Source organism: Musca domestica, unplaced genomic scaffold (assembly GCF_030504385.1).
Source record: "Musca domestica strain aabys unplaced genomic scaffold, Musca_domestica.polishedcontigs.V.1.1 24, whole genome shotgun sequence".
In the NCBI taxonomy this organism is placed as follows: domain Eukaryota; kingdom Metazoa; phylum Arthropoda; class Insecta; order Diptera; family Muscidae; genus Musca; species Musca domestica.
This window is the reverse complement of record NW_026712272.1, coordinates 7,482,220-7,497,895: the sequence shown is the minus strand read 5'-3', so window position 1 is coordinate 7,497,895 and position 15,676 is coordinate 7,482,220. Positions and strand designations below refer to the sequence as shown.

The window sequence follows — 15,676 nt, the reverse complement described above, 5'->3', positions numbered from 1 at the left end:
GGATTTGAAGAGAATTGGATGCTTGTTTCGGATTTTTTAAGCGTTTTTGGTTATTCAAAATTTGATCTCCTTTGTGGGGGAGGTACCAGAAGGAGTGGTCCGATATATCGCAAATTTATACTACCTATTGTGTTAGCTGAAATATTTGGATGTGTGAGATTTGGAGAGAATCGGAAGCTTATTTCGTAGTTTATAATCGTTTTGGTTATTCAAAATTTGACCTCTTTGTGGGAGAGGTACCAGAAGGCGTGGTCCGATTTATATCAAATTCATATCAGCTATTGTGTTAGCTGAAATATTTGGATGTGTGAGATTTGAAGAGAATCGGACGCTTATTTCGTATTTTATAAGCGTTTTGAATATTCATAATTTTAACCTCTTTGTGGGAGAGGTACCAGAAGGCGTGGTCCGGTTTATATCAAATTCATACCAGCTATTATGTTAGTTGAAATAACAAGATGTGTGAGATTTGAACAGAATCGGATACTTATTTCCTATTTTATGAGCGTTTCGGTTATTCAAAATTTGATCTCCTTTGTGGGGGAGGTAGCAGAAGGAGTGGTCCGATATATCGCAAATTCATATCAGCTATTGTGTTAGCTGAAATATTTGGATGTGTGAGATTTGAAGAGAATCGGAAGCTTATTTCGGATTTTATAAGCGTTTTGGTTATTCAAAATTTAATCCTCTTTGTGGGGGAGGTACCAGAACGAGTGGCCTGCAATATCTCAACTTTATACCAGATATTGTGTTAGTGGAAATAATAGGATGTGGTAAATGTGAACAGAATCGGATACATATTTTGCATTCTATAAGTGTTTTGGTTATTCAAAATTGTAAACCCTTTGTGGGGGAGGTACCAGAAGGAGTGGTCTGATCTATTCCATCTTTATACAAAATGGCTATAATATTTAGGTACGAGGAATGTAAATTTTGTAAATTTTTTCAAAAAATAATTTTTAAAAAATTATTTTTCCATGGAATTAATTATTTCAAAAAATAATTTTTAAAAAATCCACGTTTGTTTATTCTTTCAAAAAATAATTTTTAAAAAATCCACGTTTGTTTATTCTTTCAAAAAATAATTTTTAAAAAATCCACGTTTGTTTATTCTTTCAAAAAATAATTTTTAAAAAATCCACGTTTGTTTATTCTTTCAAAAAATAATTTTTAAAAAATCCACGTTTGTTTATTCTTTCAAAAAATAATTTTTAAAAAATCCACGTTTGTTGATTCTTTCAAAAAATAATTTTTAAAAAATCCACGTTTGTTGATTCTTTCAAAAAATAATTTTTAAAAAATCCACGTTTGTTGATTCTTTCAAAAAATAATTTTTAAAAAATCCACGTTTGTTGATTCTTTCAAAAAATAATTTTTAAAAAATCCACGTTTGTTGATTCTTTCAAAAAATAATTTTTAAAAAATCCACGTTTGTTGATTCTTTCAAAAAATAATTTTTAAAAAATCCACGTTTGTTGATTCTTTCAAAAAATAATTTTTAAAAAATCCACGTTTGTTGATTCTTTCAAAAAATAATTTTTAAAAAATCCACGATTGTTGATTCTTTCAAAAAATAATTTTTAAAAAATCCACGTTTGTTGATTCTTTCAAAAAATAATTTTTAAAAAATCCACGTTTGTTGATTCTTTCAAAAAATAATTTTTAAAAAATCCACGTTTGTTGATTCTTTCAAAAAATAATTTTTAAAAAATCCACGTTTGTTGATTCTTTCAAAAAATAATTTTTAAAAAATCCACGTTTGTTGATTCTTTCAAAAAATAATTTTTAAAAAATCCACGTTTGTTGATTCTTTCAAAAAATAATTTTTAAAAAATCCACGTTTGTTGATTCTTTCAAAAAATAATTTTTAAAAAATCCACGTTTGTTGATTCTTTCAAAAAATAATTTTTAAAAAATCCACGTTTGTTGATTCTTTCAAAAAATAATTTTTAAAAAATCCACGTTTGTTGATTCTTTCAAAAAATAATTTTTAAAAAATCCACGTTTGTTGATTCTTTCAAAAAATAATTTTTAAAAAATCCACGTTTGTTGATTCTTTCAAAAAATAATTTTTAAAAAATCCACGTTTGTTGATTCTTTCAAAAAATAATTTTTAAAAAATCCACGTTTGTTGATTCTTTCAAAAAATAATTTTTAAAAAATCCACGTTTGTTGATTCTTTCAAAAAATAATTTTTAAAAAATCCACGTTTGTTGATTCTTTCAAAAAATAATTTTTAAAAAATCCACGTTTGTTGATTCTTTCAAAAAATAATTTTTAAAAAATCCACGTTTGTTGATTCTTTCAAAAAATAATTTTAAAAAATCCACGTTTGTTGATTCTTTCAAAAAATAATTTTTAAAAAATCCACGTTTGTTGATTCTTTCAAAAAATAATTTTTAAAAAATCCACGTTTGTTGATTCTTTCAAAAAATAATTTTTAAAAAATCCACGTTTGTTGATTCTTTCAAAAATAATTTTTAAAAAATCCACGTTTGTTGATTCTTTCAAAAAATAATTTTTAAAAAATCCACGTTTGTTGATTCTTTCAAAAAATAATTTTTAAAAAATCCACGTTTGTTGATTCTTTCAAAAAATAATTTTTAAAAAATCCACGTTTGTTGATTCTTTCAAAAAATAATTTTTAAAAAATCCACGTTTGTTGATTCTTTCAAAAAATAATTTTTAAAAAATCCACGTTTGTTGATTCTTTCAAAAAATAATTTTTAAAAAATCCACGTTTGTTGATTCTTTCAAAAAATAATTTTTAAAAAATCCACGTTTGTTGATTCTTTCAAAAAATAATTTTTAAAAAATCCACGTTTGTTGATTCTTTCAAAAAATAATTTTTAAAAAATCCACGTTTGTTGATTCTTTCAAAAAATAATTTTTAAAAAATCCACGTTTGTTGATTCTTTCAAAAAATAATTTTTAAAAAATCCACGTTTGTTGATTCTTTCAAAAAATAATTTTTAAAAAATCCACGTTTGTTGATTCTTTCAAAAAATAATTTTTAAAAAATCCACGTTTGTTGATTCTTTCAAAAAATAATTTTTAAAAAATCCACGTTTGTTGATTCTTTCAAAAAATAATTTTTAAAAAATCCACGTTTGTTGATTCTTTCAAAAAATAATTTTTAAAAAATCCACGTTTGTTGATTCTTTCAAAAAATAATTTTTAAAAAATCCACGTTTGTTGATTCTTTCAAAAAATAATTTTTAAAAAATCCACGTTTGTTGATTCTTTCAAAAAATAATTTTTAAAAAATCCACGTTTGTTGATTCTTTCAAAAAATAATTTTTAAAAAATCCACGTTTGTTGATTCTTTCAAAAAATAATTTTTAAAAAATCCACGTTTGTTGATTCTTTCAAAAAATAATTTTTAAAAAATCCACGTTTGTTGATTCTTTCAAAAAATAATTTTTAAAAAATCCACGTTTGTTTATTCTTTCAAAAAATAATTTTTAAAAAATCCACGTTTGTTTATTCTTTCAGAAAATAATTTTTAAAAAATCCACGTTTGTTTATTCTTTCCAAAAATTATTTTTAAAAAATCCTCGTTTGTTGATTCTTTCAAAAAATAATTTTTAAGAAATCCACGTTTGTTGATTCTTTCAAAAAATAATTTTTAAAAAATCCACGTTTGTTGATTCTTTCAAAAAATAATTTTTAAAAAATCCACGTTTGTTGATTCTTTCAAAAAATAATTTTTAAAAAATCCACGTTTGTTGATTCTTTCAAAAAATAATTTTTAAAAAATCCGCGTTTGTTTATTCTTTCAAAAAATAATTTTTAAAAAATCCACGTTTGTTTATTCTTTCAGAAAATAATTTTTAAAAAATCCACGTTTGTTTATTCTTTCCAAAAATTATTTTTAAAAAATCCTCGTTTGTTGATTCTTTCAAAAAATAATTTTTAAAAAATCCACGTTTGTTGATTCTTTCAAAAAATAATTTTTAAAAAATCCACGTTTGTTGATTCTTTCAAAAAATAATTTTTAAAAAATCCACGTTTGTTTATTCTTTCAAAAAATAATTTTTAAAAAATCCACGTTTGTTTATTCTTTCAAAAAATAATTTTTAAAAAATCCACGTTTGTTTATTCTTTCAAAAAATAATTTTTAAAAAATCCACGTTTGTTTATTCTTTCCAAAAATTATTTTTAAAAAATCCACGTTTGTTAACAGAGTTATCAAAATTTAAAAAATCCACGTTTGTTAATTCTTTCAAAAAATAATTTTTTAAAAAAAATCCACATTTGTTAATTCCTTGGAAAAATAATTTTTAAAAAATACGCGGTTGTTGTTATCTTGAAAAAATATTTTTTAAAAAAACCACATTTGTTGATTGATTGAAAAAAAACAATTCTTTTTATCATCAATTCTTTTTATCGTCAATTAAAATATTGATTGGTGGGCACAACAACAAATATAGTTAGATACGATGCTGATAAAGCACACACTTCTCAAATGCCGTAACTCTGTTTTTTTTACTCTTCGGCAGGTTCCAGTGTTTTCATTTCGTTCGTGAGATTGGTTGTTGCTTTCAATGTTAATTTTTCTCTGGAGAGATGCAATAGAGTGAAGGTTTTGTGTTAATTTCCGTAACTCTCTATCTCTCTCTCTTTGCAACAGATAAAATTGCTGGTGTGTGTTCTGATCTTGCCGGTGCTTTTCAAACTATCAATGAATCTCAAACTTGTTGCTTTCAAACTACTGAGTTCCGGTAACGGTTTTAGCTATTGAAAAAAAAAAAATATATAAACGTAAGCATTTACGGAAAATAGGCCATATCTCAGCTTCTATTTAAGATATTTCCACGGTTAAGGGCTTAAATGAAAGGGCTCGTTAAGGGGTTCTCGATGGCATTCGTTTAGTGGTGAAAATTTTGCCCCTTGTCCCTTGAAAATTTTTTTCTTTAAAGACCTGTCTTAAACTGAGACTAAAAAAAATCCACACCCCAAAAGAAAATCATATCAGGAATTTATTTTTGGTATTCCGAGAATACTATCTGAAAACGATGATACGATGTATATATGTGTTTTCACACACACACACACACACACCAACACATAGTTAAGTGAGTTTTAAATGATGATTACCCCTGACCTCAAATGGTTATCGGTAGTGGTATTTGCGAGTTTTGTTTGTGAATTTGAAATTCTGCACTTGACGTTCGTTACGGTAGCCAGAAAACTGTGGAAATTTTCCAGGACACACAAACACACTCTCCGTTTTGGGGTTTCCTGTTTCCATCGGATTATATAGCCTGTGTGGGCTGGTGGTGGTATTTTTCCTTTCCTTTTTCTGCTTTCCTTTTTCTGCTTCGAATAGCTTGAGTAGATTTCTTAAACGAGATTAACACGAAATCGTTACGAAAATAGTATCCTTTATACACACGCACACACATCACATATATTTACACAGCAATAAGTAAATCAATTTATATAAAGTAGTTTGTTGGATTTATTGCTTTATAAAAATTTCAGGAGGATAAACATTGAAGATAAAAAGAAAAAAATATTTTTTCAAAAAAAAAAAAAGAGTTCAAAGAAAAAAAGGGAATTAATTAAACAATTTTATAAAGCTACTATCTTAGGCGTGGTTTTTTTAAATAGTTTTAAGGCTTTTTTAAAAAATATTTTTAGGCTACTATCTTAGGTGTAGATTTTTTAAAAAATATTTTTAGGCTACTATCTTAGGTGTAGATTTTTTAAAAAATATTTTTAGGAGACCATCTTTGTCGTGGATTTTTTAAAAAATATTTTTAGGAGACCATCTTAGGCGTGGATTTTTTTAAAAATATTTTTAGGAGACCATCTTAGGCGTGGATTTTTTAAAAAATATTTTTAGGAGACCATCTTAGGCGTGGATTTTTTAAAAAATATTTATAGGAGACCATCTTTGTCGTGGATTTTTTAAAAAAATATTTTTAGGCGACTCTCTTAGGCGTGGATTTTTTAAAAAAATAGTTTTAAGCAACTATCTTAGGCGTGGATTTTTAAAAAAATATATTTTTAGGCGACTATCTTAGGCGTGGATTTTTTTAAAAAAAATATGTTTAGGCTACTATCTTAGGCGTGGATTTTTCAAAAAATATGTTTAGACTACTATCTTAGGCGTGGATTTTTTTAAAAAAATATTTTTAGGCTATTATCTTAGACGTAGATTTTTTAAAAAATATTTTTAGGAGACCATCTTAGGCGTGGATTTTTTAAAAAATATTTTTTAAAAACTATCTTAGGCGTAGATTTTTTAAAAAATATTTTTTAAAAACTATCTTAGGCGTAGATTTTTTAAAAAATATTTTTAGGAGACCATCTTAGGCGTGGATTTTTTAAAAAATATTTTTTAAAAACTATCTTAGGCGTGGATTTTTTAAAAAATATTTTTAAACAACTATCTTAGGCGTGGATTTTTTAAAAAATATTTTTAAACAACTATCTTAGGCGTGGATTTTTTAAAAAATATTTTTAAGCCACTATCTTAGGCGTGGATTTTTTAAAAAATATTTTTTAGCCACTATCTTAGGCGTGGATTTTTTAAAAAATATTTTTAAGCCACTATCTTAGGCGTGGATTTTTTAAAAAATATTTTTAAGCCACTATCTTAGGCGTGGATTTTTTAAAAAATATTTTTAAGCCACTATCTTAGGCGTGGATTTTTTAACTAGGGATTAAATATTTTTAAGCCACTATCTTAGGCGTGGATTTTTTAAAAAATATTTTTAAGCCACTATCTTAGGCGTGGATTTTTTAAAAAATATTTTTAAGCCACTATCTTAGGCGTGGATTTTTTAAAAAATATTTTTAAGCCACTATCTTAGGCGTGGATTTTTTAAAAAATATTTTTAAGCCACTATCTTAGGCGTGGATTTTTTAAAAAATATTTTTAAGCCACTATCTTAGGCGTGGATTTTTTAAAAAATATTTTTAAGCCACTATCTTAGGCGTGGATTTTTTAAAAAATATTTTTAAGCCACTATCTTAGGCGTGGATTTTTAAAAAATATTTTTAAGCCACTATCTTAGGCGTGGATTTTTTAAAAAATATTTTTAAGCCACTATCTTAGGCGTGGATTTTTAAAAAAATATTTTTAGACTACTATCTTAGGCGTGGATTTTTTAAAAAATATTTTTAGGAGACCATCTTAGCCGTGGATTTTTTAAAATATATTTTTAGGAGACCACTTTTGGCGTGGATTTTTTAAAAAATATTTTTAGGAGACCATCTTAGGCGTGGATTTTTTAAAAAATATTTTTAGGAGACCATCTTAGGCGTCGATTTTTTAAAAAATATTTTTAGGAGACCATCTTAGGCGTGGATTTTTTAAAAAATATTTTTAGGAGACCATCTTAGGCGTCGATTTTTTAAAAAATATTTTTAGGAGACAATCTTAGGCGTGGATTTTTTAAAAAATATTTTTTTAGGCGACTATTTTAGGCGTGGATTTTTTAAAAAATATTTTTTTAGGCGACTATTTTAGGCGTGGATTTTTTAAAAAATATTTTTAAGCAACTATCTTAGGCGTGGATGTTTAAAAAATATTTTTAGGCTACTATTTTAGGCGTAGATTTTTTAAAAAAATATTTTTAGGCTACTTTCTTAGGCGTGGATTTTTTAAAAAAATATTTTTAGGATACTTTCTTTGGGGTGGATTTAAAAAAAATATTTTTGGCGCTTTTTTTGTTTGTTTTCAAATTTCGCTAATCCACTTCCAATAAAATTGTAAATTGCATTTCATATTTCATTTTTTAAAAAATATTTTTAGGAGACAATCTTAGGCGTGGATTTTTTAAAAAATATTTTTTTAGGCGACTATTTTAGGCGTGGATTTTTTAAAAAATATTTTTTTAGGCGACTATTTTAGGCGTGGATTTTTTAAAAAATATTTTTAAGCCACTATCTTAGGCGTGGATTTTTTAAAAAATATTTTTAAGCCACTATCTTAGGCGTGGATTTTTTAAAAAATATTTTTAAGCCACTATCTTAGGCGTGGATTTTTTAAAAAATATTTTTAAGCCACTATCTTAGGCGTGGATTTTTTAAAAAATATTTTTAAGCCACTATCTTAGGCGTGGATTTTTTAAAAAATATTTTTAAGCCACTATCTTAGGCGTGGATTTTTTAAAAAATATTTTTAAGCCACTATCTTAGGCGTGGATTTTTTAAAAAATATTTTTAAGCCACTATCTTAGGCGTGGATTTTTAAAAAAATATTTTTAGACTACTATCTTAGGCGTGGATTTTTTAAAAAATATTTTTAGGAGACCATCTTAGCCGTGGATTTTTTAAAATATATTTTTAGGAGACCACTTTTGGCGTGGATTTTTTAAAAAATATTTTTAGGAGACCATCTTAGGCGTGGATTTTTTAAAAAATATTTTTAGGAGACCATCTTAGGCGTCGATTTTTTAAAAAATATTTTTAGGAGACCATCTTAGGCGTGGATTTTTTAAAAAATATTTTTAGGAGACCATCTTAGGCGTCGATTTTTTAAAAAATATTTTTAGGAGACAATCTTAGGCGTGGATTTTTTAAAAAATATTTTTTTAGGCGACTATTTTAGGCGTGGATTTTTTAAAAAATATTTTTTTAGGCGACTATTTTAGGCGTGGATTTTTTAAAAAATATTTTTAAGCAACTATCTTAGGCGTGGATGTTTAAAAAATATTTTTAGGCTACTATTTTAGGCGTAGATTTTTTAAAAAAATATTTTTAGGCTACTTTCTTAGGCGTGGATTTTTTAAAAAAATATTTTTAGGATACTTTCTTTGGGGTGGATTTAAAAAAAATATTTTTGGCGCTTTTTTTTGTTTGTTTTCAAATTTCGCTAATCCACTTCCAATAAAATTGTAAATTGCATTTCATATTTCATTTGCCCAACAGATGTCGAAACCCATAAAATATTTACAAAAATGCAATAATAAACATAATTTCATTTCATTTTTATTTATCTATGCTTCTTCCCCTTTTGCCACCCTTCCTGCTACCATGGGTCTGTGCCATTTCAAGTGAAATGAAAATTGTAATTAGCTAAACATGTTGTCAAACATAATTTCAAAAGCGAGGCGGGGGGAGAAGCTGATGGCGGAGTAAGGCAAGCGGGACTGGCTGGTGATGGCTCAATATCATGATTATAATCCCAGCAAACGGCAATGCTGAGGTGCCAAGATGAGATGTGCATGAAGATACAGGGCTGGGTAGAATGGGACCACATTTATCACATTAAATTATGAGGATAGAGTGATGAGGAAAGGGCGGGGTATTCAGGGGGGTGTTAGAGGATTTTTTAAACAACAAACGTGGATTTTTTAAAAATTGTTTTTTCAAATTAACAACAAACGTGGATTTTTAAAAATTATTTTTTCAAATTAACAAACAAACATGGATTTTTTTAAAATTATTTTTTCAAATTAACAACAAACTTGGATTTTTTAAAAATTATTTTTTCAAAGTAACAACAAACGTGGGTCTTTTTAAAAACTATTTTTTTCAAAGTAACAACAAACGTGGATTTTTTAAAAATTATTTTTTTCAAATTGACAACAAACGTGGATTTTTTAAAAATTATTTTTTCAAATTAACAACAAACGTGGATTTTTTAAAAATTATTTTTTCAAATTAACAACAAACGTGGATTTTTTAAAAATTATTTTTTCAAAGTAACAACAAACGTGGATTTTTTAAAAATTATTTTTTCAAATTAACAACAAACGTGGATTTTTTAAAAATTATTTTTTCAAATTAACAACAAACGTGGATTTTTTAAAAATTATTTTTTCAAATTAACAACAAACGTGGATTTTTTAAAAATTATTTTTTCAAATTAACAACAAACGTGGATTTTTTAAAAATTATTTTTTCAAAGTAACAACAAACGTGGATTTTTTAAAAATTATTTTTTCAAATTAACAACAAACGTGGATTTTTTAAAAATTATTTTTTCAAATTAACAACAAACGTGGATTTTTTAAAAATTATTTTTTCAAATTAACAACAAACGTGGATTTTTTAAAAATTATTTTTCCATGAAATTTACGTTCTTATATTTTTTTTAAATTATTTTTTCATGAAATTTACGAGCTTATATTTTTTAAAAATTATTTTTCCATGAAATTTACTTATATTTTTTAAAAATTATTTTTTCAAAGAATCGACAAATGTGGATTTTTTTTAAATTATTTCTGAAATGTTCCCTTTTCTCGATCCCTCTCATTGCCCAGGATCTGTGTGCGTAGCTATGGCTGTATTATTTGTGTAGACGCATAATATGTTGTCTTATCGATGCCAGAAGGTGAGAAGTGCCCTCAAACACAGACACATATAAATCCAGGTGTGTATGTGTTTACAAGAGCATAAAGATCTCAATGTGTGGGAGTGTGAGTTTTATAATAAATAATCATTGTTAAAAGATAATTTACAAATAGCTCTGTAAGACAATTTAATAATTGGCAATAAAAATTCAAATTAAGGGAGGTTCAGAGATGGCGATATGGGGTGAAAGGGAGGGTAAATTTTTTAAAATATTTTTCTATATTTTTTTTTTATATTTTCCAAAGCGGGCCAAATCTAATTTTTATAAAATTTGTATCATATTTTTTGGGCTCCCTCTGAACCCCCCTAATACTGCATGCCGCCAATATTGATTTGTAAATGTTTATTTTATTATCTGTAAACAATTTGCGATTTGTTGACTGACCGAATATTGAATGGACTTCAATTAAGACATTTTCAAAACAAAACAGAAAATAAAAATCGAAATTCATTTCAAACAAAGAAGAGCAGCAACATCACGACTGAGTGACGGTTTGTTTGGGTGATCGCACACAGAGCATGAAAGTACAATCTCACTCCACCTACAACGTAGCAATGATACGATTGGAGAGGCGCGATGAAAGTTTTATTAGCATTTAATTGTTGCATTATTAAAGGCGGGTGATTACAAAAATAACAACAACAAACTAACGCCAAAATAAACAAGTTAAACTCCCACTGGGTCTATGTGGAGGAGATAAGCCAATTTGGTGATTGGGGACTGACAACAAATACACCCCAGAAATATGACATCGGAATTTTCAAGGGGTCAGTTTCTATTGGAAATTTGAGAGCAGAGGATGTATTAGAAATTATTTGAAACAAAAATCATGAAATTTGAAATTGTAATTAGTGCCCTAATTTTAATTTTGCAACCTCTATTGGGGTCTGGCACAGAAAATCCCGTGGTAAAAATAAATAATAAAGATTTCAAGGGAACCATAAAGGGTGTTGAGAAACGAAACTTGTCGAATCAAACATTTGCGGCATTTTTGGGGATACCCTATGCCAAGGCCCCACTGGGTCCACTGAGATTCCGGGTAAGTCAGATTCCTTGTTAATTCCTTGGAAAAATAATTTTTAAAAAATCCAAGTTCGATAATTTCATGGAAAAATAATTTTTAAAAAATCCACGTTTGATAATTTCATGGAAAAATAATTTTTAAAAAATCCACGTTCGATAATTTCATGGAAAAATAATTTTTAAAAAATCCAAGTTCGATAATTTTATGGAAAAATAATTTTTAAAAAATCCACGTTCGATAATTTCATGGAAAAATAATTTTTAAAAAATCCACGTTCGATAATTTCATGGAAAAATAATTTTTAAAAAATCCACGTTTGATAATTTCATGGAAAAATAATTTTTAAAAAAACGTTTGTTGTTAACTTCAAAAATAATTTTTGAAAAATTCACATTTGTTGTTAATTTCAAAAAATAATTTTTAAAAAATCCACGTTAGTTGTTAATTTAAAAAATAATTTTTTAAAAATTCACGTTTGTTGTTAACTTGGAAAAAATAATTTTTAAAAAATCCACGTTTGTTGTTAACTTGGAAAAAATATTTTTTAAAAAATCCACGTTTGTTGTTAACTTGGAAAAAATAATTTTTAAAAAATCCACGTTTGTTGTTAACTTCAAAAAATAATTTTTAAAAAATCCACGTTTGTTGTTAACTTCAAAAAATAATTTTTTAAAAAATCCACGTTTGTTGTTAACTTCAAATAATAATTTTTAAAAAACTTGGAAAAATAATTAACTTCAAAAACTAATTTTTAAAAAATCCAGGTTTGTTGTTAACTTCAAAAACTAATTTTTTAAAAAATCCACGTTTGTTGTTAACTTCAAATAATAATTTTTAAAAAACTTGGAAAAATAATTAACTTCAAAAACTAATTTTTAAAAAATCCAGGTTTGTTGTTAACTTCAAAAACTAATTTTTAAAAAATCCACGTTTGTTGTTAACTTCAAAAAATAATTTTTTAAAAAATCCACGTTTGTTGTTAACTTCAAATAATAATTTTTAAAGAACTTGGAAAAATAATTAACTTCAAAAACTAATTTTTAAAAAATCCAGGTTTGTTGTTAACTTCAAAAACTAATTTTTAAAAAATCCACGTTTGTTGTTAACTTCAAAAAATAATTTTTAAAAAATCCACGTTTGTTGTTAACTTCAAAAAATAATTTTAAAAAATCCACGTTTGTTGTTAACTTCAAAAAATAATTTTTAAAAAATCCATATTTGTTATTTACTTCTAAAAATAATTTTTAAAAATCCACTTTCGTTGATTTGAAAAAAAAAAACAATTTTTAAAAATCCACGATTGTTGATTTTTTTTAAAAAATATTTTTTAAAAAATCCACGTTTGAAAGTATAATTCTCATATCATATTTCCAGGATCCTCAAAGGCCGGATCGTTTTGAGGGTACCTACGAAGCTATACACGAAGGTTTTGAATGTCATTCGATAACTGCCACCAATGCTTCGGAAGATTGCTTGAACTTGAATGTCTACACGAGAAATGTAAGTATTGGGGATCTCTGACCGTATGGAAGATCTCTGAGGACGGGATCTTCCAAAGGACCTTCTATCCACAGGTCCCGTGTGGGAAAAAATATTTCCCAGGATATTATCTTAAGATGAAAGGCCTTTCAGGAACCTACTATGGCTAAAGAATTCATTAGAAGGTCTTATGAACAGAATGCCCCTGATGGGTCTCTTTTCATAAATGTCCTATTTCACCCTTCCATGCCCTTTAAATAAGGCTTCGTTTGGTTTAGGACCCTTAAATATTTCTTTCATGGATTGATGGCTACTAAGAAACAAACCTGGAAAACCTTACAGGAGAACATTTATGAATAGAGGCCCATCAGAGGCTTTCGGTCCAAAAGTAGGTCCACGTAGATACATAAAATAGCCGTGTTTGGACCAAAAACTTCCTTTAGACATTTCTGCCGAAGAATATGGTCAACTTAGGACTTCCTCTTTGCAACACCACAAGTTACATCCTCGACCTAGTGGGGTTCCAAAGAGGAGGGCCAAAATTGAGCTCCATTTATCGGCAGAAGAAAGTCTAGGACAGAAGTTCCTAAAAGTCCTTGGAGGTCACTGGAAGTCCTTTGAGGATGATTTCATTTTTCTTTTTCCCCTTCCAGCTCCAGCCACACCAACCCCTGCCCGTTGTGATTATGATCCATCCGGGTGGTTTATATTTGGGCAGCTCGAAATGGTTGGAGCCCACATACCTCATGGAAAAGGACCTGGTTTTGGTGACATTCAATTATCGTCTGGGCACACTAGGATTTTTGAATCTAGGCTCTCAGCTAATTCCTGGCAATGCTGGTTTCAAGGATCAAGTTCTGGCCCTGCAATGGGTGCAACGTAACATCAGGAATTTTGGTGGTAATCCCCAGGATGTAACCCTAATGGGTTACAGTGCCGGGGGTCTGAGTGTGTCCTTGCATTTGGTCTCTCCCATGTCAAAAGGACTCTTCCACAAGGCCATCATGATGAGTGGTTCCCTGCCACCCCAGGTGGTCATGCCAAAGGGGCATCAGAGATATTTGGCCATAAGGCAGGCCAAGAGATTGAAATGTCCTGGATTTGAGGAGTTGGAGGAAATTCAATGGAGTCCTCAGGAGCCAAATAAAATTCCAGACTACCAGGACATCAAGGATGAGGATATCTTAATGTGCCTCTCCAATTACTCGGGCAAGGACATTGCAGCCAAGTTAAGGCAAATGTTTGATTTTGGCAAGGATAATCCCATTTATTTGTGGCTACCGGTGGAGGAAAAGGATATGGGTCATGGGAGATTTTTGGAGAAGGATTTCTATGAAACCTTAGCTGAGATGGAGGACCTGAACATTCCCCTTTTGATTGGCTATACAAATGGCGAGTTTTGCTCCTCAGCCAAGGATATTTTGAGCGATGAGAAATTAAAGGCGGAGCTGGAGGCAAATTTCTTTGGCTTGGCCTCCCGAATATTTGGTTATGAAAATTGGCCCCGCCACAAGGAAATAAGCCAAAGGATCAGGGAGCATTATTTTAATGGCTCTTCGTCGTTCTCCACAGAAGATTTTGACGGGCTGTGTGATTTATTTTCGGATTCGTTGATACGCTTTGGGGCCCATCGCACTGCCCAGGTGGCCAGCGAAAAGGGCGCGGATGTGTATTTCTATGAGTTTCGCTACCAAGAAAAATCGGGTGGGGTCGATAAGGATTTCCCAAAGAAAAAGGGTAGGATTTTTGAAAGGAAAAGGACCTCAACGAAGAATCTGAAGTGTTTTTTTCTATAATTTCAGATCGCGTGGAACACATGCAGGACTTGCAGTATCTTTTCAATTGGTCGCACAGGCCCCAGGGAAATTTGTCCAAGGAGGAGTTGGCTATTATTGGACTCTATACGGACTTTGTTTTCGATTTCGTTAAAAATGGGTAATAATTGATTCTTTTTCAAAATTTTGAAATTTTTATTCTATTTTTTTCTAATTTTTAGAAAACTCTCTCACAAAACTGCCAAGACTTATCCGTCAGGCTATGCCGTTCTGGACAAGGAATTGGAATTTAAAGAGGGCATTAATTTTGAAAATTTGCCATTTTGGTTGGAGTTATTTAAAGGCGAGAAATAAAGAATAATATAATTTTATTTATTTTAATTTTTAAAAAATCCACGTTTGCGGATTCTTTGAAAAAATAATTTTTAAAAAATCCACGTTTGTGGATTCTTTGAAAAAATAATTTTTAAAAAATCCACGTTTGTGGATTCTTTGAAAAAATAATTTTTAAAAAATCCACGTTTGTGGATTCTTTGAAAAAATAATTTTTAAAAAATCCACGTTTGTGGATTCTTTGAAAAAATAATTTTTAAAAAATCCACGTTTGTGGATTCTTTGAAAAAATAATTTTTAAAAAATCCACGTTTGTGGATTTTTGAAAAAAAAAAATTTAAATCCAAGTTTGTGAATCTTGTGAATCAACGAAAGCTCCCATCCAATCTATCTTGATTCGAATTTATTTCCAATCTTACCTGTGCACCGCTTATACAAAATACAAAAATAAATATTTCCACAATGCGAGTGGGCATTACCTGAAATTAAAAAATAAACAATCGGTTAATCAACTGCTGAAGTTGGGGTAATAAATTTATTTTTAATAAAAAGAAGGCCATAAACATTTCGTTGAGGGGATTTTGAATGCATAATCCAAAAAAAGTAAATATTTTTCTCAAAAACTTAACCCCGAGTGACCTTTCCAGAAATATTTAGCAAAACAAATAATTCGCATTCCCTTGAAACAAGGGAGGCAGTTCATGAAGCGAAAGCCAAAAGGCAATGACTGGGTGCCGCCACAAATCCCAG

At 28.4% G+C, this 15,676-nt stretch overlaps 2 protein-coding genes across 3 annotated transcripts in view; one reads left to right on the top strand and one right to left on the bottom strand.

Moving 5' to 3' along the window:
• LOC101888347 (uncharacterized) overlaps positions 1–15,676 on the bottom strand; it is a 426,552-nt gene that overhangs the window by 180,724 nt on the left and 230,152 nt on the right. The gene's annotated exons all lie outside the window — the stretch shown is intronic.
• On the top strand, positions 10,842–15,010 carry LOC101887391 (juvenile hormone esterase-like). Its single transcript, XM_005179982.3, has 5 exons — positions 10,842–11,354; positions 12,714–12,839; positions 13,472–14,555; positions 14,621–14,753; positions 14,815–15,010. Exons 1-5 carry the CDS (start codon positions 11,145–11,147, stop codon positions 14,945–14,947), a joined length of 1,686 nt encoding a protein of 561 aa, XP_005180039.1. The 5' UTR covers positions 10,842–11,144; the 3' UTR covers positions 14,948–15,010.